Source organism: Daphnia carinata, chromosome 9, assembly GCF_022539665.2.
Source record: "Daphnia carinata strain CSIRO-1 chromosome 9, CSIRO_AGI_Dcar_HiC_V3, whole genome shotgun sequence".
NCBI lineage: Eukaryota > Metazoa > Arthropoda > Branchiopoda > Diplostraca > Daphniidae > Daphnia > Daphnia carinata.
The window spans coordinates 7,304,903-7,328,077 of NC_081339.1; the positions used below are offsets into that span (position 1 = coordinate 7,304,903).

A 23,175-nucleotide genomic window follows, 5' to 3' on the forward strand; every position below is an offset into this window, starting at 1 on the left:
ATCTAGAAATGCTTCTACATAAAATGCGTGTTTAAATAAAAATAACTTTACAAATTTGCATCGATAAACACTTATTTCATCAGAATATTCGTTTTTATTATCCAATTATTTTATTCCTCATTGATATCGTTCTAATTAATTTTAGTCGTTTTGTTATAACTAGTTACCCAATCATTTAATGAATTGCAGAGAGCAGACGGCTTGTTGACTTGTTATTTGGAGGAAGTGTCAAAGTCGAATTGGAGCAAAGACGTTGATGACTGTATACGAAAATCTTAAGTTTTTCCATTATCAAAACGTCTCATTGTATGCATCATCATTAGTAAACCGTTTTCGGTCGATTTAAGTTTTGCCATTACTCAGATGGGCGTCTCAGTTCCGTGGTAGCTGTGCAACAGTGGGACGAAATGTGTCGCTGACACACTTGTTAATTCATTTTCTTTACGCAAAACTGAAACAGTATGCCTGGATTAGTGGCCTTCGGTCGAAGATGGGAAATCGGCTCGGATGATTTAGTTTTGCCTTGCTTAGTGGAGAGCTTCACACGGATGCTTTGGTAATCATGGTATGGTGAAGAATACCAAACAGGCACTGAATTTAAATGTTTGTGCTCCATTTCAGGTTCTTTGTCACTGTAGTCATATGGATGTATCATGCCCCGTACCTATACTGTGAAGATGGACAAATCCTACAGATGTATCTAGGTGGTGTACTCTTCATATTAATCATTATTTTGATGGCCAATACCTTCCTCATCAAGCATAGCATGAGAGGGGCCATCATGGATGTCAGGGCAAGAAAATATGTCCCAACCATTCTCTATATCAGGTAAAATTTTGGCTTTTGAAAAATTCTAATAATCTGCACTTAACCCTTTTCTTCTTCATTTTCATATTTCAGAATAATTCTAGGTGTTCCAGAAATAGCTTGGACAGTTGTTGGCTCGGTTGGAGTGTTCAAACCCAATAACAGTTGTATCCAATCAGAAATAACCCTTCATGTTGTACAAGGGCTGGTCATATTCAACTGGATCTTGGTTTCCCTCTTTTTTGTTGGGGTAATGCTTGTCTTTGATCCTCTGGGCCACCACTATACCAGCAGCCCGGGCACCGATATAGTCGATGCGCGTTCACCATTAGAAGTTGGTTTCGAGCAAAGGACAAGAATATGGGAATGGCGATGCAAATTTCTGTGTTGCTCATGTTGTTCCAGTAAGAAAACAACTCAGTGGATACCCCAAGAGATTCGTTAAAAAAAATTTTTTTTCCTTGCTCAACAGGTGCGTGCTGTTCGCGATCTGGTGACAATTCAAGCGTCAACGACGCATTTAGCGATGTGGCCGAAGTGCTCACTACCCTTTTCCACGATCTGGATCTGGTTCCATCTGACATCGCAGCTGGACTGTTATTGCTCCACTTGCGAACTAAGCGGGGGAGAGAAGAGGTACGCCTTCGTCGAATGTCAAATCAAATCCGACGGCCCATTACCGAACCTCCTCGTCCATCAGCCAATAACGTACTTACATCCAGTCCGACAGCCGATGCGGCATCTCGAGCCGAGTTCAGCCCTTCGGCATTATCCGTTCCACCTTCTGCCGCATGCAGTCCCAACGTCGCCACGGGTACCATGCACCATCTGGGAAGCATCATGTACTCCTTTTTTTCTTCCAGCTTTACCGGATAAAATGTAATATAATTCCAACATTCTTTAGGGAGGAATCGCCATTAGCTGTCATGCGCTCCCACGAAGCCTACGACTGGATGAATCCGTTTACGGCTCACGTTTACATGAAGTACGCTTTGGGATCCTACGGATGGATGTGGTACTTAGCAGGAGGTTGCTGGAAAGGCCTCTGCACTTTGAAAAAGGAGCTCGTCTGTTTCTCTTGCTTTAGGTATTGGTATATTAAAGATATTTTTAAATGCCTTAACCCGTTATGTAAATTGGTTGTAGGCAAACATCGTCAAGACAGATGGATGATAACTGTTGCCACTGTAATTTAGCAGCACTCAAAACAGTGACCCAACTTGAAGAAAAGGACATCGTTTGCGTCTCGTTTCATAATAGCATTTATGAAGTACATATCTATTGAATTTATTTCATTCTTGCAAGTCCACACAATCAAACATTTCAACCCTTTCAGGTTCCTTACTTTGTTGCGCTAGATCATCAAACATCGTCGGTAGTTGTAGCCATCCGGGGTACACTTTCTGGCCACGACGCTCTTACAGATCTGGCTGCCATGACTGATCCCATTTCAGTGGAAGGACTGCCTGTCGGTTGGACTGCCCATCGTGGCATGTTACAATCAGCCAACTTTGTCCTGAGACAACTCGAAAGCAAAGAAATACTGAAACGGACTTTTACGCAATATCCAAACTACCACTTGGTCATCACTGGCCACTCTCTAGGAGCTGGGGCGGCAGTTCTACTCTCGATTTTGCTCAAACCCAGCTATCCCCGAGTGCGGTGTTTCGCATTTTCGCCGCCCGGTGGACTGTTGTCACTTGCAGCTGCTCGCTTCACCGAAACATTCTGCATGTCTGTCATTATCGGAGATGATCTTGTACCTCGTCTCAGTCTTTCCACGTTGGAGTTGCTCAAGCGACAAATGATTGCCGAGCTAGAAGCTTGTCGTCATCCGAAGGTATCTTAATTCCCAACAATGCCCTCCCCTGATTAATGATGCTTAAAGAATGTCGTTTATTCCAAGTATCGCATATTTCTCCGTGGCTGTTGGGAGGTCGTTTTTGGAAGGCCCGGCTCTTACCAGCAACCAGAAACAACTCATCCATTACTTAGCGAGACACCAAACAATAATTTGTCATATGTAGGCATTTTCGTTTTCAATTTGAAAGCTTTGCATGTTTGTCCGCGTCTGCTTTTTTTTTTATTTTCAACTCGTTCTGATCTTTATCATTCGAAGCAGGACTCGTTTAGCGAACAACCACCTCGTTTTCAATCTCCTTCGAATCGTTCTTGTTCAGTAGACGTCACACAACAACTTTACCTGCCTGGGCGAATTCTCCAAGTGGAAGAACGCGAACATGTTGATTCCGGGTACAATCTAATAGTTCATTATTCGGGAATTTCGGCTAAAACGTGTTCGTGTTTTTTTTTTTCTGTTAATTTAGAACTTACATGCACCCGACGATGTACGAGGCTCGCTGGATGCAGCGCGAAGATTATAACCAGATTCTCGTCACTCCGAGGATGTTAAAGGACCATACCCCGGACTCAGTTTGTCGTGTCCTTCAAGGCTTGTCAGCTCAGTACGAGTCTTCCTTGAGTGCTGTTGAAACTCATGAGGGCTAAAAAAGTCTAAAATGCCATCTACGTCATACGGGTTCAACCTGCCACCAGCCTCGCTTCGAACTTTCAAATTATAGTCACCTTTTTGTTGATTTCTTACGTCATTCCTTTTTTTTTTTGTTATTCCTGAATTACGAATTCTTCAATGCTCCCAATGATCTTAATGGCCTCTGCCAATCTTGGTCATTTCTATTTTTTTTTTTTTGTGTATGTAAAAACTAGTGATACCAGATCTGTATTATCTGGTACATGGGCTATAGATTGAATCAACTTTGCCTTTTGCCTGTCAGCTTTTAACTCCCGTGTCCTTAGCGAACTTTACCATATCTATTTTTGTTTAAAGAAAACAGGCTTCAAGAGTGGGTTAGACGTTGTTACATTTTGCCAAATTACCTTGTCAATATAAAACGAATCTATCCGCTGGGACGTCGAGAGCCTTTGTGGGCCAAGAATAACTTTATATTTGGCGTCGCAAAATGATGAAGTGTATGGGCGGGCTTCGTGAATGCCAACTGCCAATAGGTTTAAATATAGAAACGAGAAGAACGTAATGTAAACGAGGTACGAGACGAATGAGAAAGTTGATTTTCTCGAGAATGCAACTCTGGCAGGGAGGGTTCTTGTTATTGTTGAATTTCCTGATGGAATAGTCTGCTTGTGGCTGCCAAAAGTTTTTGACTTGTGACGCGTAGTAATGGATTAATGCCGCAGTGGCGAAGGGCTGTGTCAGGTCAGTTATTCCACTTCCGAAGTATCAGTGATCAGTATAAATGTTACACGCCATTCTGTTCTAACAACAGTGCAACAGGTTTTTTATAAAACATCATGAGCCTCAGCCGTCAACCTTCAACCCTATCGTCTGGATCCCACCGTAAAGCTTCGATTGGATCTCTCAACCGTAAGTCATCTACTGAATCAACAGAATCTGCCCGAAGACATTCAGGCGGGTCGCATAATGGACCTATCGCACTTATGGAAAATATATCAGTCCTTCCAAAGCTGATTGTATTTGATTTGGGTATACGATACTTTATAAAATGACTGTTCTCACAATAATTAATTCTATTTTGTTTCAAGACTATACTTTATGGCCACTTTGGATTGAGATGTACAATGCACCATTTCACTTGGAGAGGTTTGGCAAAATCAAACTGTTTAGTTAAACCAAAAATAATGTTTTAATATTCAAAACAGCCATAGGAATGAACCCCAAGCCAGGGACAAAGGTGGAAGGATAGTAAATCCTTACCCAGAAGTCAAAGAGATCTTGGTTGAGCTGAAACAATCAGGCATAGAGCTAGGAGTTGCTTCTCGAACACCAGAAATCAAAGGAGCAAGGAAACTGATGGAGACTCTCGACTGGGATAAATACATATCTTTTAAAGAGATTTACCCAGGATGCAAGACTACACATTTTGAAAACCTTTCCAAACATTCTCGTATTCCATATAGTGAAATGTTATTCTTTGACGATGAAGATCGCAACATTAAAGACATTACCGGCATAGGCGTTGTTTGTGTTCTAGTGGACGACCGCGGTGTTACCAGAAAAACGGTAAGGGATGGATTGCTGAAATTTCAAAGAGAACGAAGCGATGCCAAAGAGGTTGAGAGCAAGTGATGCAACAATGTCATATGTTCTAACAAGCGTAAAGCAGTGCAACAAATACCGTGCAGTTCACTAAATGTGTATGTTATTTACTTTGTTTTTGCTTTAAAAGCATCGCTATATTTAAAGCGCTTATGTCGCTTTCATATCCCAGTTAACTTTGTTATCACAGCATTTATATAGTTGCACTTCAGTTTTTACTTTCCAAAACAAATGCAAATACAGAAAATACGAAAACAGCACCAAATTGTAATCATCCAACCATATTTGTGTTGGAAATTTGGCTCAACAATAGCAAGCCCCACCAGCATCACCATATTTTTCTGCTCTATGCCTGCTCCTCATATATAGTCAGAATAGAAGATGAACGCCCGATGAGGAATTGCGCATGCAGGCGGTGAGTGGTTTTACCAGATTCCTATTGTTAATGCCCAAGAGTTGAAGGCCGCACAGAAAATCGGAGGCGCCAGCAGGACTACACCGCCTACCATTTTTTTTTTTTCATTTTATTGTTCTCAAATCCGCGATTGGCATCAATAGAAATGAAAAAACATCTTCGTTCACGTACTAGAATATGATAAAACGATTGTCTTTGGCTCAACCAGCAGACGTTGCGTCGATCTTCATTCACCCTTGAATACATTAAAGCAATATCAGTTGCGCAAATAGAATCACATACCCATTCATTCTCGTTAACAATTTGACCTCACTCCATGAAACTGACAGTTTTCGACTGGCATTGCTTATTATTAATACAAAAAACATCGAGCGCTCCCTATTGGGACCGGACGTGAATCAGGTAGAATTTTGCTTGAGGGTTAAATTATTTTTCGCTCGATATCCACGTACGCAACTTACCAGACGAGTGATGCATTTCTCAATGTTTGATACTTCAAAAAAAAAAGCTGATTGTTCCCATCGAACTGGTTTGATTACGGAATCGGAAATCCTTTTCGCAGTACGAAAACAAGGCGGACATCGTTTTGATTCAATCTCGCTTCAGTTTCTTGTAATGAACAATGACAATGCTGGTTTTGCATGTACGTGTCGTCTTGACAGGTTTAATTATGAAAAGACAACTGTAACAATGAGCTTTTGTTCTGATGAGTTTTTTTGGTCGGCGTGAGATAACCGTAACATCTGCGAGGTGAGAAACATCGCGGCGTTATTGCTTTGCAATCATTCGAAATATATTCGTGCATTTAAGAAAAAGAACACATTGTTACCATTTCTCTTTGGTCATCGTGGGAGGTCAAAGCCGACAAATACCTCGAATTCAAATTTCAATTTCACGATTGCAATTTCAAATACTTTTTTCTTTTTTGGGTTATTCCAGATCAGCTTGGCCTTCGCAGTTTAGATGGCAAAGATTACACACGGGTGGGTGGTAGGGACATTTTTAACCATTCGAAGAATTAAAACAAAAAAGGAAAAACAAACGCGTGTGAAAATAAAAATGCGATAGCGAATTGTTTCAAACCCACATATCGCTTCTACGCATTCTTCGAACGTGAATCGTTTTGTCAACAAAACAAAAGACGATCGTTGACCCTATTCGTCTTCCTCTATACGTCACGCTCTTCACTGACTTCCGGCTCTTGTCGTCTGCGATCCGCATAACTCTACTACCGGTAAACTTGCACAACAATGTCGGCTAGGTCAGTGGAGGTCATTATCGTCTCAGCATACTCATTAGCAGTCGATTAATAAACGAGCTTCCGCCTCAGGATGTTTTTGCTTTCAAAGGTGCGGCTGCTGGCATCTCTAGAATTTAACGATGTTTTGCGTGATGCGGAATAGTTTTCCAAACATCAACCGTATGCAGAGTTCAATGGAAACAACAACTGCCAACACCTATTGAAATGTCGAACACACACACAAAAAAGAATAAACACGCGAAAAAAAACTCGTTCAAATGAATTTTGTGCTCATGGACTATTCCCGGCTTGTGTATTGGCTCTGATCCAGCCGATCCGCCAACACACGACAGCTCAGGCCGACTACAGACAACCTCATGTCTCGACAGCTCTTGGAAAGCCTTTCTTCGAATGAATGCAATAATTAGGATTTTTACGCTTGGAATCAAAACGCAAAATTGTAACGGACATTGTTCACCTTGACCACCGAGTGACTCAGAAATGCAATCAAAAATGGGCACGGCTTCCGGGCGTGCATGACCTTATTGCGACACGGGTGGCATTTAATGGGGAGTATCTGATGATAGCTGTTGTGTGTTTTGTAAACATTTGTGCAGTTATCAGTGTGACAACTTCGAATCCGGGATGAGACACAGAGAACTATAACCTGAAACTCGCGACATGCATTTTGGAAATCTTCTTTCACGAATGTGACGCAATCCTTCCATGAATATGTATCAGGATTTGTCTTTTGTCTCTCTGGGTTTGAACAGCATCTTGACAGGTTGAAGTTTTTTTTCAAATCTTTCATTTCATCGATGCCTTCCATTGAAAGCTTTCGTGATGCAACGCACGTTCTGCACGATTTGTCAGAATCAAATCAAGTTTAGACGAACGCAGGCAAACGTATAGGGTAGGTCAATGCTCTTTTCACGCATCTTGAATGACCCTCCACGTTTCTTTTCTTGTTTTCATACCGGCATGTGAGAATGATTGTTTTTTTGTGTTTTAAATAAAATTAAAAATAAATGAAATGCGGCCAAACTTGAAATGAGCAATTGGCAGTCGACACGTGCAGCGTAGAAAATGCAAGGCCCCCCCCTTTTTTTTTCTGAACACGGTATATAAAAAAAACGAGATGTGTTGCATGACGGATCGTTGTTGTTCCAAGTTCAAGTTCAACAGAAGATAACGGGTTTTTTGCGCCTCTATCACGCCTACAACGATAGCGCAATTTGGCACGCGGCCTGGACATTTTCCAGTTGCCATCAGTCAGCATTCGATTGAGGCGATACCCCACTTACGTCGAAAACATCTTACTTTTTTTTTTTTTAAATTCATCAACGGACATGAGAAGATTGATAAAAAAAAACTAGGAAAAATCAAGGTCTACAGGTGGAATGCAAAATGAGAGATTGGCGTGCAATCGAGATCGTTAGAGAATGACAGCATGGACACTGTCACGCTTGTCCATTCTGCTGTTCGATTTTTTTGTGCTTTTTACAAACACCTCGTCTAGAAAAGCGTGACATGTAAAGGCGATGGCCGATGCGTGTTTACCTGGTGATCTAGTCCACCAAGCTGCGGCTGTCCAGCTTATCTTTTAATTTTCAACGGAAATAAAAAAAAGTGACATGGCAAGTGCCTTGGCGCTAAAGAAGAGAAGAATGAAATATACGTAAAAAAATACTATCCTGCTATCGGAAGGGTAACATAAAAAAAACCAATAGTGCATTTGCAACAACACCTTGGATTGGGGCGGTGGTGTTCAGGTGATTGCGTTACCTGAGGAGCTCAACAATTTCAGTAGATACGTTGGGAGGAGTTTTACGTATCGAACTGTCAACAAAAAAAAAAGTACTAACGTAAGAATAATATGAATTTTCTTGAAGGACGATTCGTACGTCGTTCACACACAAAGAGAGATAACGATGATACTAAGTATTTTGCCAAAAAAACTGGTTGGAAAATGAAAAAAAAAACGTACGTACGGAGTACACCCTGTTTAAGCGACAGATGTTTATCTGTAAGCCAGTTTTCCTATTGTTCCATAAATTCCACTTGCATTGAACATTGCAGCTAAAAACGAAGCTACTCTTTTGATCGAGATTATAAACAAGGTCAACGGGTCTCATTTGTCCGCTTGGCATATTTTCCATATTTGCATGTGCTAACCATCTAAGGATTTTTTATTCATCGCAAAGCAACTTAGAGTAATAGGCTAGTAAGTTCATACTGTATATCATTTTCGATGCGTGAAAAAAGCATGAATTTTGTTTGCGCTCACGAGTCCGATCGTTAGTTCGCATCGATTCGTAATGCCAAGATAATTGCGAACATCGACGTTCATATTGCGATATGATTGATGGCCAACATCTTCTTCCCAAAACAGCAGATGCTGTTGGCCGTTCTGAAACGAGTTTATTGCGCACGAGTTTCTTATGTACCTCATCTCTTTTTTGTAAAAAAAACCGAAAGATGAATGTCTAACGAACAACACCCTTCCCGCAGGGCTTTTTAGACCTTGTACATTTCGCATCATTTAATTCCCTTCGATTTGACGGACATTCGTCACTCGTCATCAACAAATTTGAACTTGGAATTGAAACAAGATCCACGTAAGTTTCCGGTTAAAACGCCCTTTTTTCGATGCAAATTAGTAATGGATCCATTAATTTTTCCCCATTAAAGAACAGCAAAGTTGGAATGGTGGAAAACGACCCAAAAGCCAAGTTCGATGACTCTACGCAAACGACGTTTGTGATTCAATTATTTTTACGTAACGCCAAAAAAAAACATTAATGTCCGTTTTGGTTCTCATCATCTAAAGAAGAGTACAAGAAAAAAGGTTTGTGAACCGTTAAGAGGATTCTATATCGCAAATGAAATTGATAAATTGCTCATACCACTTACGAGTCGTTTCTCTAATGCAGTTTTATAATGGCAAAAACAGATAGTGTTTTCGTGTTCGGCAAGGTCGCACCGCTCATTTGCGTCCAAACCAAACCAGAAAAAACAAATCAAACAAATGATGCATGGGAAAAACGGGGATGATGCACGCCGAACGCGATCCCGAATCTACGAGAAGACAAACAAATTAATAGCACGACGATGCAAACAAGACAAAGAATTGATTAATGATAGGGCAACAAGCGAAACGGGTTGACAGTTTGGGAAGCCCTGACGCTTTGTCGGATTCTCTTGTCACGCGTGATTCTATTCACGAATGTGAATCGTACGTTTCTTTTTCATATTCCCGCCGATTTTGTCAAGAATACAAAACGTTTTGATCGCCTAGCAAAAAAAAAAATAAAAGGCACATAGTTTTTGAATGTTATGCGTCTTGAGATGTTTCGCTCGGCGAGTGTCACGCGTAAGTTTGGAAACTAAATTCCTGCGGGAAAAATACTGTCGGGATGCGCAAGTGGAGATCATTTTGATAGATGATATGTTTCATTGAGTACGAGCTGTAAATCTAAGTTGTTTTTTTTTTTTGGTTGTTTTACATTCTTGCCATTTTTTAAAATATGATTTGCGAGATATTTCAGTCGGTCTCAGGAAATTCCAAAAACTCGAATAGGATTTCCTTCGGGGAGAAATGACACTGACCTTCAATTTTTTGTTCCAGTGGTGAAGATTGAAAAAAAACAAGTAAACTGCATTAATACTAGCATTATTAAAAATATGCAAAAATATTGGAAGGGCGAGCTGTTTCGAAAACGAAGGCCGGAATTGCTGATGGTTTCCGTTTACTGACCATGCGCTTTTATGTGAATCTTTTGTCCGCGTTTCAACATAATTTTAATGGATTTTCCGTCCACAGGTCATTTTTGCGTCTTCAACAAGCTCACCAACATTGACTCGTATTCCTGTTTTGTTTGTTGTGACGTAGAGCTGCCCCACCTTTTTTGGGGGGGAGAGAGAGGGATGATAAATAAGGACAAGTCCCTTAAAGTTCACGTATTTCTTGTTATCTTTTTACCGAACAAAACCAACCTGAACAAGCTAACTTATTTTTCTTTTTTTTTTTTGTATCCCTTTTAACTTTTATTTTTGCGTTATCTGCCTCTCACAGGTTTTTTTTTTGTCCAAGTTAATAGTGAAATTTGATGTTTCGTTGTATCCTATCAGGGCACACACACACAAAAAAAAAAAAAGGGAAGAAGAAGTAAAAGGGGATGGGCTTCACCACAAACGTACACACACTGCGGGACGAGTGTTATTATATAAAGAGAGATACGAAGCTCCGGAGTACTGTCGAATCAACTCAGTTCTTCGGACGACACAGCGCCGCAACCACCTGTAAACACCACCCGTTTTTTGCTTTGCAGCCGGTTGTCGAGTTTTTGCTCATCCCCTTTTGCATTTTTTTTTGATCCGGTCCCCAATATTCGTGCTTGTGTTAAAAGCATCAACTGATCTGAAAAAATGGCAAAGGTAAATCATTTTTTGTTTAATACAATTAAACTTTAAGTTTTTTTTAATAATTTCTATGGACGGGCAAGGCAATCGATCCGTTCACGATGCGCTAGAATAACTATGTCCTTGATTGTGCGCCCTTGTACAGTTAACCGTACTTTGCCCATAGTTAGTTAATTGCACGTATTCGTTAAACTGCTTTAATTAATCAGAATACTGATATTGCAAATGCAAATGATCTTGTTCCCGCTACGATGAATGCTCATTAGCAAATCTAATGAATGGCCAATCGCTAAGAACTTCAGACTTGTATTTACAACGAACTCTTATTTTTTGTGCTTTTAAAGCTGACCATCGTGTAATTCATTGCGTCTGATTGGGAATCCCTTTTCTTATTGTGCAAGCGCGTGTAAATATCGTAGCTTAATTGTTTCCCCCTTTTTTTGTGTGTGTGTCTGTGGCTTTACACCGCCTTTTGTTTGGTTAACACATTAAACCAGTACCCCGGAATCGAAGGGAAATGCCAACGGCAAAGCGTGCACCATTTTTCTTCATTTCACTTTTCATCGACATTTGTAGAGTCTCGTAGAGTCTACGAAAATAGAAAAGAAAAAAAAATCGTTAGATAAAAAGCCAATTGCATTTGATGACGTAAATCGTTTAACGGCTATAAGAGAATAGAGCTATCCCCACTGTGAGAGTTCGAAAAAAAAGGCCTAGTGAATAACAATTAGGGGGGAGGAGTGCAATAAATGGTTCTTTTCTCATTTCATTTTTCTTGTGGTCTCTGCCTTTTTCCTTCTCACTTACATCGAGAAAAAGAAAATTTTTTTCGAAAATTCCTACCCCAACCCTCTTGAGTTTTAGGTCTATATCTATTTGAATAGGAACAGGTATTTTTCTTTTTTTTCTCATGGCGGTCAATGTCAAGGTCCTGTTCAATGAACTTTCGTTTTCTCTCTTTTTACGTCGGTATTCTTTTGATGCATTACGATTTCTTCACTGTCATAACATGAAAACGTAAGAAAAATGGCTTTTCCTTTAATTGGCTAATGATTACCTATCTGTCGGTGTAACTCTTTGGCAATTGCATGTCGTCTTCAGAAAAGAAAAGCGAGAAATGGAGAACAATTCACTACGGTTCGGGTGAATATCCCCCCCCCCCCCCCCCCAAATGGCATTACCATAAATTACAAAAAACCATATTTTTCTTTCCCCTCTTTTCAAATTTCAAACACAAAATAACAGGTCAAGGTATCATCCCTTAATTTTTGAGGCCCCTCTATTCTTATTTATTTGTTTAGTTAATGATACGTTTTGCGGGGGTAATCTACCGGATGCCCTTGTACCTGATGAGTGTTATGGGTCACGTCATCTGACGAACCGCACTTGACTTAATTACGTTGGCTACCAAGTAATTAGCGATGCAAGTCGTCTTCTCCATAGCTCTCCTGATTGCGTACGTGATTGATGTTTGAGCGTTTTCTTTTGTTTTCCAAACGAAATTTCGTGCGCAAACTGAGTCACGCGATTTCAAAAAGAAAACGGGAATCGTTCCAGCAAATGTTGCGCATCCTTTTTTTTTTTTTTTTTTTATTATCCAAACGGCCACTGTCTGGATGTTGTTTCGCCACGCGTCTGCAACGGCCAGACGTGATGTGTCAATCACGCAGATCTTTGACGCAAAATCTGATCAAAAAATCGTTTCACGTTATAGTGTGGGGTGGAAGTGGTGATTGCACGCCATGCAAACGCACACGACACTCTCGGATACGCCATAAACAGAAAGCAATCATATATATATATATTTTTTTATTGCAACTTGCACCTTCAGGTCGTATAATATGCAAATATAGAAGAAGGCAAGAAATAAAGGAAGGTGATTTTCTAACGTTTTCCATTTCATTTTTCTGCCATGAAAAAAAAAAACAGCAGCTTAATATCCTGTGGCGTCGTTGAATATATTAGTCTTTGCAATTTATTTGTGGAAGGAAAAAAAAAAAAAAAACAAGTTTCAAGATCATTTGAATATCGTCCGACCCTTACCGGTTCATTGGCACAGATCCAGCCTCGCCCATTGACTCATAGTTCGGTCGTGCTGGCAGCTACTAGCGGAACACAAGGGACTTTTCTTTCCAACATTCCGAGATAAAACTGGACGTTTTATTGCACACACGAAAGGCTTTCAGACTTTTTTTTTTTTGGCAATCAGCCTCCTATTTTTCAAACGAAAAATGCATAGATTTAAAAAATACAGTTTAAGGTCATTGAACGTTGGTTAAAGCTGCAGTTAACAAACAAATGCACGAACATGTTGCATTCTTCTGTTTCTATGTTTGGAACCTAAATTTGTTTTTTGTTTTTTAAAGCATCTGTTGCGCTTTTCTTTTGTTTCTTTGAAATTCTTGGTTATCTGTCGTCAAGGGCACAGTCGTCCATCATCGCACATCCTTTTTTTTCAAACTTGTTGCATCGGTGTATTCGTAACAATGAAGATGTTTTTCGTCACAGTAGGATCGTAGTGTTTCCCCCCCCCTCTTATTTCGTCATATGCATATCAAGTATGTCTATTCAAATTCTGTTCACGGGCTACCGAACCCTCTAGTTGTTGCCTCTTCTACCGCAATAATCGAGAGTTCCAGAACGCAAAGGAGTAAGAGATATCTCCTTTATTCCTAAACTAATGTCCGCTAGTCATCGACGAGCCATAATCAACATAACTTTGTTGGTTCCCAAATAATATCACTCTTTTTTTTTTTTTTACCTGTATTTCTTGATTGATGGTGCAACGACTTTCCGCGGGGCTGTTGTTTTCCTTGTTACGGGAATCTAACATTAACTGTCATTTTCTTTCCCCCCCCCCTTTTTTTTTTGTTGGGGCGTATTTTAAGACTTTCATGGTCTTTGCGGTTATTAGCCGACAGGTTTTGGAAGGCTACGGTCCGCTCTGACCACTTCCGGCCGTAAAGCGTTTGGCACAAGTCGATGGTAAAAAAGAAAAGGGGCGATCGTTATGTACAAAAGAGAGTCTTCTTCTTTCTTCACAGTCCTTGATGACGTTGTGATTATTTTTGATAAAGTATCTATTTGATTTCCAGATGGCGTCTACCCTCTTATTCGCCGTGTTGGCGGTGCTTCTCCACTCCAATTCAGGTGAGAACATGAATTTCTTTCTAGTTGATTAAAGAATGCATAACAGGAAATGTTGAATTTGCTTTTGTTTCGCAAGGTCCGCTTTATTTCATTCTTTAAAAATAAAGATGTTATGTCCTATTCAAGGCGTTATGCTTCCGTGCGTGACTGCTACCTGTAAAAAAAAAAGTACTGCATTTTAACTCTGTAATTCAACGTATTATTTTAAAGGCCGGCAAAGAATTTTGTCCACTAGTTGAAGAACCGATCGTTTTTATACGTTCCTATATAAAATATGCCAAGTTGCGTTACAAACGAGTATCGGTTTTATCCAAAGTGAAACGCACGCATCAAAACGTAGTCCAGGAGCTGCTTATTGCGGTCATACCAAACCACCTCCTGTACATACATATATTAATTTTTTTTTTATAGAGTTAAAACTCGTTCACATTCGATTGATTGGCGAATCGTTTTCAAGTTTTACGATATTCGTTTTTTTTATGTGTATGGGTTATTTAATCATCCGATACAAGTTGCCAAAACTTGTTTATGTAACTCGTCAGACATGAGTAGATACCCCCTTCTTTTTTTCTTAACGTATCCTAGCATCCGGGTAAAGGTGCGGCAACAATAGCAGTTTACAAAGTCACGTACGATTACCAAAGCGTAACACTAAAAAAAAAATAATAAATTTGGAAAAAAAACAAACCTAGACTACCTTGAATGAACGATAATCAGGCTAGTAACAAACATTATATTCACAGACTGTAGACACGTATTGCTTGGACTTGTGTGAACGAAAAGAGAATTTTCAGTTAGAGGAATGAAAACCAGTTTGACACGTTCTGTTAGATCGCTCTCTTTTTGTGTCCCGCACGACATTTATGGAATGAAACGAGAAATGTACAGAGAAAGAAGAAGACTGGAACGGCGAAATACAAAAACCCAAAAATGAACCGCCCGTGTTTGCCAAAAAAGGAAAGACAAACTTCACTGTGTGGTTCGTTTTTTTGAATGTCAGTCAAGTTCAATAACGCGAGTGAATTAATTACGAAAGTATTTGAACTCAACTGAAAAACAAATGGCGGAGCTTCGTTGTTATTTTCCGTGAACGATGCGATGGGGGCAAGGTCAGTTGGTATGTTTTACTTAAAAACATTGCGCATCCAACCGGTCTGGAAAATCCTTTTTCTTTCTGACTGCCAATGTTATTCAAATGATTTCCTCATCAATTATTCATAAGAAGATTCCCTCCTCACTTTTTTTTCCTCCTTTATTTGCGAAAATAATTTGTTTTGCTTAAGCGCCGATAGGTCTTCTCTTTATTACAGTCCAAAGACGCTGTTTATATATATGTGTCCTTGCCAACGCAAACAGCAATAAAGAAAAACGATCGTGCACGTCCGTTGACTTTGCCATGCCGACCTTGTTTCTTTCACGTAGCAGCGTGACAAATAAATCCAGCCCTTTTTTTAAAAAACATTTCAACTGCTAAATCGGGTAACATTGCCATTTGCAATTAATACTGTTATTTTTGCGGTGTTCCAGCTACTGGTAATCAACCGTCGTTTCGCCAACATCGGCGATTGTTGAAGACCTACAGCGCGTCCGGAAGACAAGGCCCACCGCCGTTCGAGTGCGTGAAATCGGGTTTCTTTGGCGACGCGAAAGATTGCGCCCGTTTCTATCGCTGCGTCGATTTCTTCGGCGAAGAGAAACAATTTACGCTGTTTGAGTTTATCTGCGGTGAGGCCACCATTTTCGACGAGGCCTTGTCCGTCTGTAATCACCCGGCTTGGGTTGATCCAAGACCCCCATGCTGGGCCACTACTCCATGGTTGGACGCAGCCGCTACAGGTAAAAATCCGCAATTGCTTTTCATATTTCAAGTGTTCAAATTTCAATCAATTAAAATATATATATATATCAGATGGAAATGGAACTGCTCCGGTAACTTCGATTCCCGTGACCGCTGGAACGAGTTCAGAAGCTTCTGTTACGACGATCTCCTCTGTTGAGAGCACAACCGCCACCGCTGGATTGACATCACCTTCGCCTAGCGTTGAATCGAGCACTTCCGTAGTTGAATCAACGTCTCCATCCGGCCAGGAAACGACCGTTGCATCAGAGACGAGTGTGGCAGGATCGAGCACAACGATGGTCGAAGAAACCCAGACGACAGCTACATCGGCTCCTCTTGTTCAGCCCACTGAATCCAGCAGCCCTTCCGCACCAGTGGAAGCATCGACTACCGTCGCACCGGAGACATCCAGCGCTACGTCAGTCCCGGAGACATCCAGCGCTACGTCAGCCCCGGAGGTACCAAGTACCACAATCGTTCCAGAAGTGATGACCGAACCATCAAGTGCTGCACCTGTTCAGGAGGTTTCATCTACTACCGTTCCATCAACGGCCAGCCCTGAAGTCGCGATTGAAACGACATCCGCTAAGCCCGAAGCCACTACCATGGCGGTCGTCACTAGCGCACCGACTGAGGCCAGCACAGCTTCGCCCATCGTTTCCCCACCAACAACGGACGCCCCGTTCAGACTGACGTGCAACGACGACAAGTTCCATCGCCATCCGTTGCGTTGCGATCTTTACTATAAATGCGTCTGGACTGATTTATCATTCAGCGTTGACCTGAGGGCTTGCTCACCTGGTTTGCATTTCGATGAAGCTTCAGCCACTTGCAGAATTCCAGGTAACACATTGCAAAATTGTTGTTCATTTTTGTCCTGATGAAATAAAAACGTTTTTTGAACGCAGGTAGGACAACGCCCTGCGTGTTTGCCACGTTCCCCGTGACTGTAACTACTGAATCTACAACAACAACAACGACTGAGCCTTCAACAACAACAACGACAGTCGAACCTTCTACCACCACCACACCATCTACGACAACAGTAGCCGTTGTATCTTCTTCTCCTTCAGTTCAGTACACGGTAAATGGATTAAACTTTAGGAAAGCCTTAAGGCTAGTAATTAATGTTGAATGTTTGATGCAGTTGGCTGCCGGAAGCCTTTACGATTGCAAGAAGCCTGGACATTATCCTTACCAATTGGACTGTGTCCGATTCTATCGGTGTTTCGAAGTCGAGCCAACCGTTCTGAAAGGTATTGTTCAATCGTATAAAATATGAAAGATAATCATTTAAAAACAAAAATGGGTTTCTTGTTTTAGGATTGTTGTACCGTTGCCCAGAAGGATACGGTTATTCGACAGTGACGGAACGATGCGAGAAACAGGAGACTCTGCCCGTCTGCGATCGCACCGGCATCCGCTTGCCGATGAACTTCCCTGTGCCACTCATTCCGCTGGACGATACGACCATCGTCCAACTGGAGGACTTTGACAAGTTCTTCAGCAATCCCAATTACTTTTACACTCCCCGTCGCAAGTTCAAGCTCCGTCGCTATTAAAAACTTGATAGCATAGAAAAAGAAAACGATGAAGAACCTCTTTGATCAAACCCAGTGCCTTAATGTCAAATGTTTTTTGTTTGACATCACCAAGTATTTTGTTTTTGTTTCATTTTTTAAATCATACTCGAAAAAAAAAATAGTGGGATGGAGAGGATCGATTCTCCAATTTGTCTGTCTGTGTTTTCTCTCCTTCTCTTCCAATTAGTTTGAGTTGAGATCTCGGGATTTTTTGTGTGGGGGGACCGTGTAAAAGGTGGTTGAAAAAAAAAACAAACAAACAATAAATACAGTGACAATCTCGTCGTTCAATTCACGCTCTGATAAACTTGTTTTATTATCTTTTTTTTTTTGCCATGTGTCCACTGAAGCATTTCAACTTTCATTGGTCGTTTAGAATGATAGAGTGGTCACTGGCAATTGGTCTTGTTTTGCGGTGCCATTCTCGTTTATTGCCTGAAAAATATAATGATGATAATTACAAAGATAATCACGGTGACAATTTTAAGCTGCTAATGGAACAACATTGTTTACACACAAACGTATTTCGTTGATCAAGCGATGCAACAGGTTCTTTTAAAAAAGAAAAAAAGAAAAAACGTGATATCGGATAAAACTAAAGACGGTTTAGGGTACGACTGGAGTCATTGCCCGTTTGAATGCCACGCCCTTCGAAATGTTGTTTATACTGTCAGTGGAGGGAGATCCATCTCGAAACGGACCAACCTTTTGCTTGTTTCTTTGCCGCTGGACACGGCGTGACCTTCCGGCGCTGAACGATAGCCAACCGTCGCTAACAACTGATTGTAATTTCTAGACTTCTCGATGCTGGAACACGTTTCCCGCATTTCACTCGGCAATAAATCTGTCGGCAATGTTTTGACTCATCTCTGTACAAGCGGCATGTGTATGTGTTATTGACGTTTACATATTGCAAATAGGAAAAGAACTTCTGCTGGTAGGTAGATCATGATTTTTTTAAATTTAAATTTGCTTGGTTTTTTTGCACCTTAAATTGCCACTATGTAAACAAAATGATCGTCGTATATGGACATTATCGAAGATGTTAAAGTTGGCGACGTCCTTGTCGTCAAAGTGATGCTAGAAATTGCTTCAAGCGCTCGCTGTTTTAATGGTCAAGAATATTCTATCAAATGCAAATGAGATGGGTCGTCACTATTCGATTACCATCTCGTTCCATCTACTGACAAATTCCTTAGACAGGCAATAATAAAAAAAGGGGGAAAACCGATGCCTTGCGTGATCGCCTCCCATAAAATGAATATGTAAAAGAAGCCCACGCATTTGCATCTGCTGCAAGTGATTTGTCTCTTTTGGAACGTCTGATAGTATTCAACTCTATTGGATAGGTCTTCATAATTAAATTAAATCCTTTTGTTTGAATTATGTAGAATCCCTTTACAAAAGAAAAACGTGTCGGTGGACCTGTCACGGTTTGTTTGTACTCCCTTCGAAATGTCCGCAGCGATTCTGTTCCAGCGATAAAAGCCTGTGACCGATTCGACCGTTGTTGATGAGATCACGTGCGTTGTTCCATGCCCAGTTCAACAAGTGAAGCACATAGACCTACCGAATATAAAAGGGCCAGTCGTAAAACCATAGCAACCAGCACTTGTGTGTCTGCAGCTGTTGGCGTTCACGCAATCGTTTTCACAAGGTACGTACATCTGATCAAAGAGATTGAGCACATTAAATCGTTAACGTTTAAAATCCTATTGTGTGTTTCAGATGAAATTGGCTTTGATTTGCCTATCGATTTTCCTGACTGTTTCGTGTTCCCAGCAACGTTTAAATAAAAGATTAACATGGCCCATCTCCTATTATTCACCAAGAACGTTTTATCCATGGCCGTATTCATTAGAAGAATTTCCTCTGGACTCTTTAAACCCATCCACCTTAGTATTTTGCCTATGTTTAAATGATAATACAATAGATATTATGATTTCGTATCATTTTCAGGTAGCGGATGAAGCGTTCCAGTTGGACAATGACGGTGCTAAAAGTGATCAAGATTGGCTAACGTTGGATGCTGTTCAATCACGATCTGCTAATCGTTTCCGACCAAAACTCTCCAATTTAAATCAATATCCTGTGTCACAGCAGAGGCGTTTCTTTGGCGCTTTCAATCCATTTTTCGGCAACAACAATAATCTGTTCTCCTCTTTTGCTCCGCAAAGCTCAACTCTGGTGACTATCACTGCTTCGGTCACGCTAACAACGGCCGTGATCAGTACCTGCATTCCAAATACGCAATTCTCAGTTGGAGCTGCCAATCTCGTCTGCGCCAGAAGGCGACGTCACGTTGCTGAGGTGATGGATCCATTGGACGATATCGATCCCAACTCATTCCTTCACACTCAAGTATCTCCCACACAAGTTCGAACGTGTGTCCAGCTACATATTTATGTTGAATTAGAATAGCTCATTGTTTAAAATTTTTAAAAATTATTATTCAGAGTTGAAACGACTGAAATTCCGCTGGCCAATATCGAACGTGAACGACGTCAAGCAGATTTCCAGGGCATCGTATCATCTAAAGAGGATGTCGAATCTCTTGATAATGATAGCAAAGACCAGGCTTTGATTAATCAGCGTCAAAATCGAGCCTTTACCGTGACGTTCTCAACGACGACAACCAGCTACTTCTTCACGTCGACTGTCGTGAGGAAGACATTGAACCTGGCCGCATCAACTGCTCTTTCTTGCGTCCCAGTTGGTTATCTCGTGTGCTAAGACGTTCCAATGTAAACCTTGATGATTTTGCATTTGATTTAACTTTGTTTCATGGTGTTATGGGTATCCACTTTGTACTCATTGCCTATTTATAACACAATACATGCATGCAACAATAATAAATAAATTTCACATTTGATTTCGAATTGCTTTGATACATTTGCTTTTAAAATAAGCTGTTTAGAAGAATTCACACAACCTTCGGTTTGGAGCGGCGATGTTTAACGATCGGAAACTGCACGAAAGGGAAATGCGAAGTGGGTGGGCGTTCTCGACTGGAACATCGTTCGATTCGGTTTTTATGAGTTACATTTCGTCGATGTAAAATATTATTTTCGTAACGTGGGGAATGAAGCGTTCGTTTTTCTTTGTCGAGTTGGGAAAAAAAAAGCCGGAAGTTGGAACATATAAGAAGATCGTTGCGTGTGAATGAATTCGTCAGTTCTTGTTAGATGCTTCATTCATTTGTTTTGACATGAAGTATCTAGTTCTCGTTCTCTTCGTGGCTCTTGTAGCTGGCAATGTTTACCATCAGCCATTTTCACCTCAATTAAAGCCATCATGGCAGATTGCATCGTCTCCGGCCTACCACCCTTTCTTAACTCGTTTATATTATCGTCCAACCCAACCCAAGGATTGCGGACAACATCAAGATTATTTTTCATTCTTCGATTATTTCCCTTTCTATCCTTACGTTACCAACATTCAACAAGGACTTCCTTCGGTATGATGTACAATTTATAGTTTAATTTATACATTCAAAAAAAATTGTATTGGAATTTAGGGACAGCAGCGATCACCTGCAGCAAAGAAAAACGACAGAGATCCATCACAAGATTGGCAAAAGGTTTTGAAACAACGTTCGCGTTGGAATCAAAAGTTTTTCTTGCTCGATAACGAAGCTCAAACGGTTCACGCTCTTCGCCCTTTCAATCCGCTTGAGATGTTCAGCTATCAAATCAATCAAATCAAACCGTCTGCGCCTCTGACTCGTCCCGTCTTTGCTAGACGCACGGTCTTACTGACAGTTACAGAGACTGTTAGGCATATAGATATACAAATTTGCATACCGTCCACTTTGTTCACTGCTCCGAGTAATCCAACTGAATGTCCGACCTATAATCGGACGATACGTCATTTAACAAGCTACGATGATTTGCTTCAAGGTGAAAACATCGTCCCATCGTCCCCCAGGTATTTATTTTTAAATAAATGAACCTTGCGTGTGTTTTCATTTGATTTTTGAACAGTCTTGTGATGCCGACGATTTTGAATATTCAATCAAAACCATCTCCTGTTTATTCAATTGAATCTTCCAAAGATGAGGATCTCAACGAAGATCGAGGTTTGGTTTATTACGAGATGGAAGAGTTAGCAAGGAAAGACAGGGCCATGTTTCCGTCGCCAACTACAAAGATCGAGACCGTTGTGGCCACCGAAACTTCTATCGAGACACGAGCTGTAATACCATTGCATCTACCGACAAATGCTACAGCAGGCCAGCTCATTTGCGTACCGCCCGGCCTCGTCGTTTGCGCATGAATCAATTGCTCGTGAAGGAGCAGTTTTTAAGCTGTGCTTCTCTATTTTTATCACATGCTGTTACTTTCCGTTATTCAGTCAAAACGCTGCGTGGCATTTATGTTTGTATCCACACGTTATTGGAATTACACAGCGCTTGAGTAGTAGAAATGAACGTTACCTTATTGCGATGAGACTCGATAGCAGAAAGTGAACATAATGTCCATCATTTCACAACACGATAGGGAATTTTGGCTATTCTTAGAAAGCCAAATGGTGCGGTAACTGTAAACAGTTCCAAAAATAACGGCCTCTTCGTTATGGTATCACCTAAAAGTCGTGTTTGTTACCTGGCAAAATGACAGGTTGACGATCTTGCCGTTTATGATTTTCGGTTTTCAAGGGCCAGTGATTTAAGCGTGTCCATAAGGATGTCATTCTTTCGAGTACAAGGAAATGCACGCTATATGAAAGAGTCCTGGAACGAAAGGGCTACCGCGCGTGTTATTACCTGCGTTCTAATTGATTTACACGTAGTGCCTCTCTGTTTAAGGAAGTCAAATGCCCGTGATCCTTCCTTCACAGAGTAAATGCAAAAGAATTCCATATCGGGCGAGCTGATATAACTAATGTTGATTGAAACTGTACGTATAGACATGCCTGACTTGCCTTCCTACTGGTACCACTACCGTTCACGCAAAGGTATCAAATATGTGAGTTTTAAATGTCTACCTGATAATGAGAAGAAACAACAGTCTCTCCGCACCATAAACTAACACACGGGGTAAGTTAGCTGAGTCACAGCATATCTATCTACGTATAGCGTGCTAATAAGCCGTACGTTGTGAACCTATATCGGGTTTGGCAGAATATAGCTTTTTAAAACTACTCGCAGTCAACACGCATTGCAATGATGTCACTGACATTTGACAAAGATACTCTGTACCCTATCCTGCTTTTTTTCTAACGATTACTTGTCAAGCCCTTGATATCAGCTGGTAAATCGCAATTTCATTGAATGATTCTTTAATGTCAGTTTCATCACAGACGAAATCGTGCGGGAGGACGTGCTGTTTTTCTCTTCTTATAGATCTTCTAATAATAGACGACATGGGCGTTTCTCTTCAAAGTCTTTTCAAGATGCCAACTTGCCGGGCATGTCCAGTGCAAAAAAAGAAAAACATTTTGAATTTTTAACGTTTTCGCTTCCTCACCCTACCCCCTCAAACTGTGTTTGGTTTTCAGTTAAGATTGCCTCAAGTGGTTAGTAACCGAACAGAAAATTTCTTTTCTGTTTCATAGGGGAAGGGGTTCGTTAGTTTCTCATCTCTCCCCACCTACGTCGTGTTTTCGTTTTTCGAAAATCTT

The 23,175-nt window shown here is 40.8% G+C and overlaps 5 protein-coding genes across 7 annotated transcripts; all 5 read left to right on the plus strand.

Annotated features, from left to right (window-relative positions):
* Positions 1 to 190: 190 nt before the first annotated feature.
* Positions 191 to 3,738, plus strand: LOC130700710 (diacylglycerol lipase-beta-like). Of its 2 annotated transcripts, none has more exons than XM_057522697.2 (10): positions 191 to 556; positions 622 to 828; positions 901 to 1,211; positions 1,280 to 1,649; positions 1,712 to 1,894; positions 1,954 to 2,077; positions 2,144 to 2,647; positions 2,714 to 2,830; positions 2,927 to 3,060; positions 3,135 to 3,738. In XM_057522697.2, exons 1-10 carry the CDS (start codon positions 462 to 464, stop codon positions 3,313 to 3,315), a joined length of 2,226 nt encoding a protein of 741 aa, XP_057378680.1. In that variant the 5' UTR covers positions 191 to 461; the 3' UTR covers positions 3,316 to 3,738. The 2 variants fall into 2 exon arrangements, with proteins under 2 accessions (XP_057378680.1, XP_059352894.1); XM_059496911.1 differs by having other exon boundaries at positions 192 to 556; positions 2,930 to 3,060.
* Positions 3,739 to 3,879: 141 nt separating this feature from the next.
* Positions 3,880 to 5,168, plus strand: LOC130700722 (magnesium-dependent phosphatase 1-like). Its single transcript, XM_057522711.2, has 4 exons — positions 3,880 to 4,042; positions 4,113 to 4,330; positions 4,390 to 4,447; positions 4,507 to 5,168. The coding sequence occupies exons 2-4, from the start codon at positions 4,138 to 4,140 to the stop codon at positions 4,931 to 4,933; spliced, it is 678 nt and encodes a 225-aa protein (XP_057378694.1). The 5' UTR covers positions 3,880 to 4,042; positions 4,113 to 4,137; the 3' UTR covers positions 4,934 to 5,168.
* A 5,803-nt stretch (positions 5,169 to 10,971) lies between these two features.
* On the plus strand, positions 10,972 to 17,849 carry LOC130700712 (mucin-2-like). 2 transcript variants are annotated; one of them, XM_057522699.1, is made up of 7 exons: positions 10,972 to 10,995; positions 14,076 to 14,130; positions 15,658 to 15,966; positions 16,040 to 16,813; positions 16,879 to 17,054; positions 17,118 to 17,226; positions 17,294 to 17,849. In XM_057522699.1, the coding sequence occupies exons 1-7, from the start codon at positions 10,987 to 10,989 to the stop codon at positions 17,530 to 17,532; spliced, it is 1,671 nt and encodes a 556-aa protein (XP_057378682.1). In that variant the 5' UTR covers positions 10,972 to 10,986; the 3' UTR covers positions 17,533 to 17,849. The 2 variants fall into 2 exon arrangements, with proteins under 2 accessions (XP_057378682.1, XP_059352906.1); XM_059496923.1 differs by lacking the exon at positions 10,972 to 10,995 and adding an exon at positions 13,661 to 13,705.
* A 1,321-nt stretch (positions 17,850 to 19,170) lies between these two features.
* Positions 19,171 to 20,376, plus strand: LOC130700718 (uncharacterized). Its single transcript, XM_057522704.2, has 4 exons — positions 19,171 to 19,210; positions 19,282 to 19,452; positions 19,513 to 19,937; positions 20,010 to 20,376. Exons 2-4 carry the CDS (start codon positions 19,282 to 19,284, stop codon positions 20,284 to 20,286), a joined length of 873 nt encoding a protein of 290 aa, XP_057378687.1. The 5' UTR covers positions 19,171 to 19,210; the 3' UTR covers positions 20,287 to 20,376.
* Positions 20,377 to 20,747: 371 nt separating this feature from the next.
* On the plus strand, positions 20,748 to 21,966 carry LOC130700716 (uncharacterized). The gene is made up of 3 exons (XM_057522702.1): positions 20,748 to 21,010; positions 21,071 to 21,480; positions 21,537 to 21,966. Exons 1-3 carry the CDS (start codon positions 20,762 to 20,764, stop codon positions 21,826 to 21,828), a joined length of 951 nt encoding a protein of 316 aa, XP_057378685.1. The 5' UTR covers positions 20,748 to 20,761; the 3' UTR covers positions 21,829 to 21,966.
* Positions 21,967 to 23,175: the final 1,209 nt, after the last annotated feature.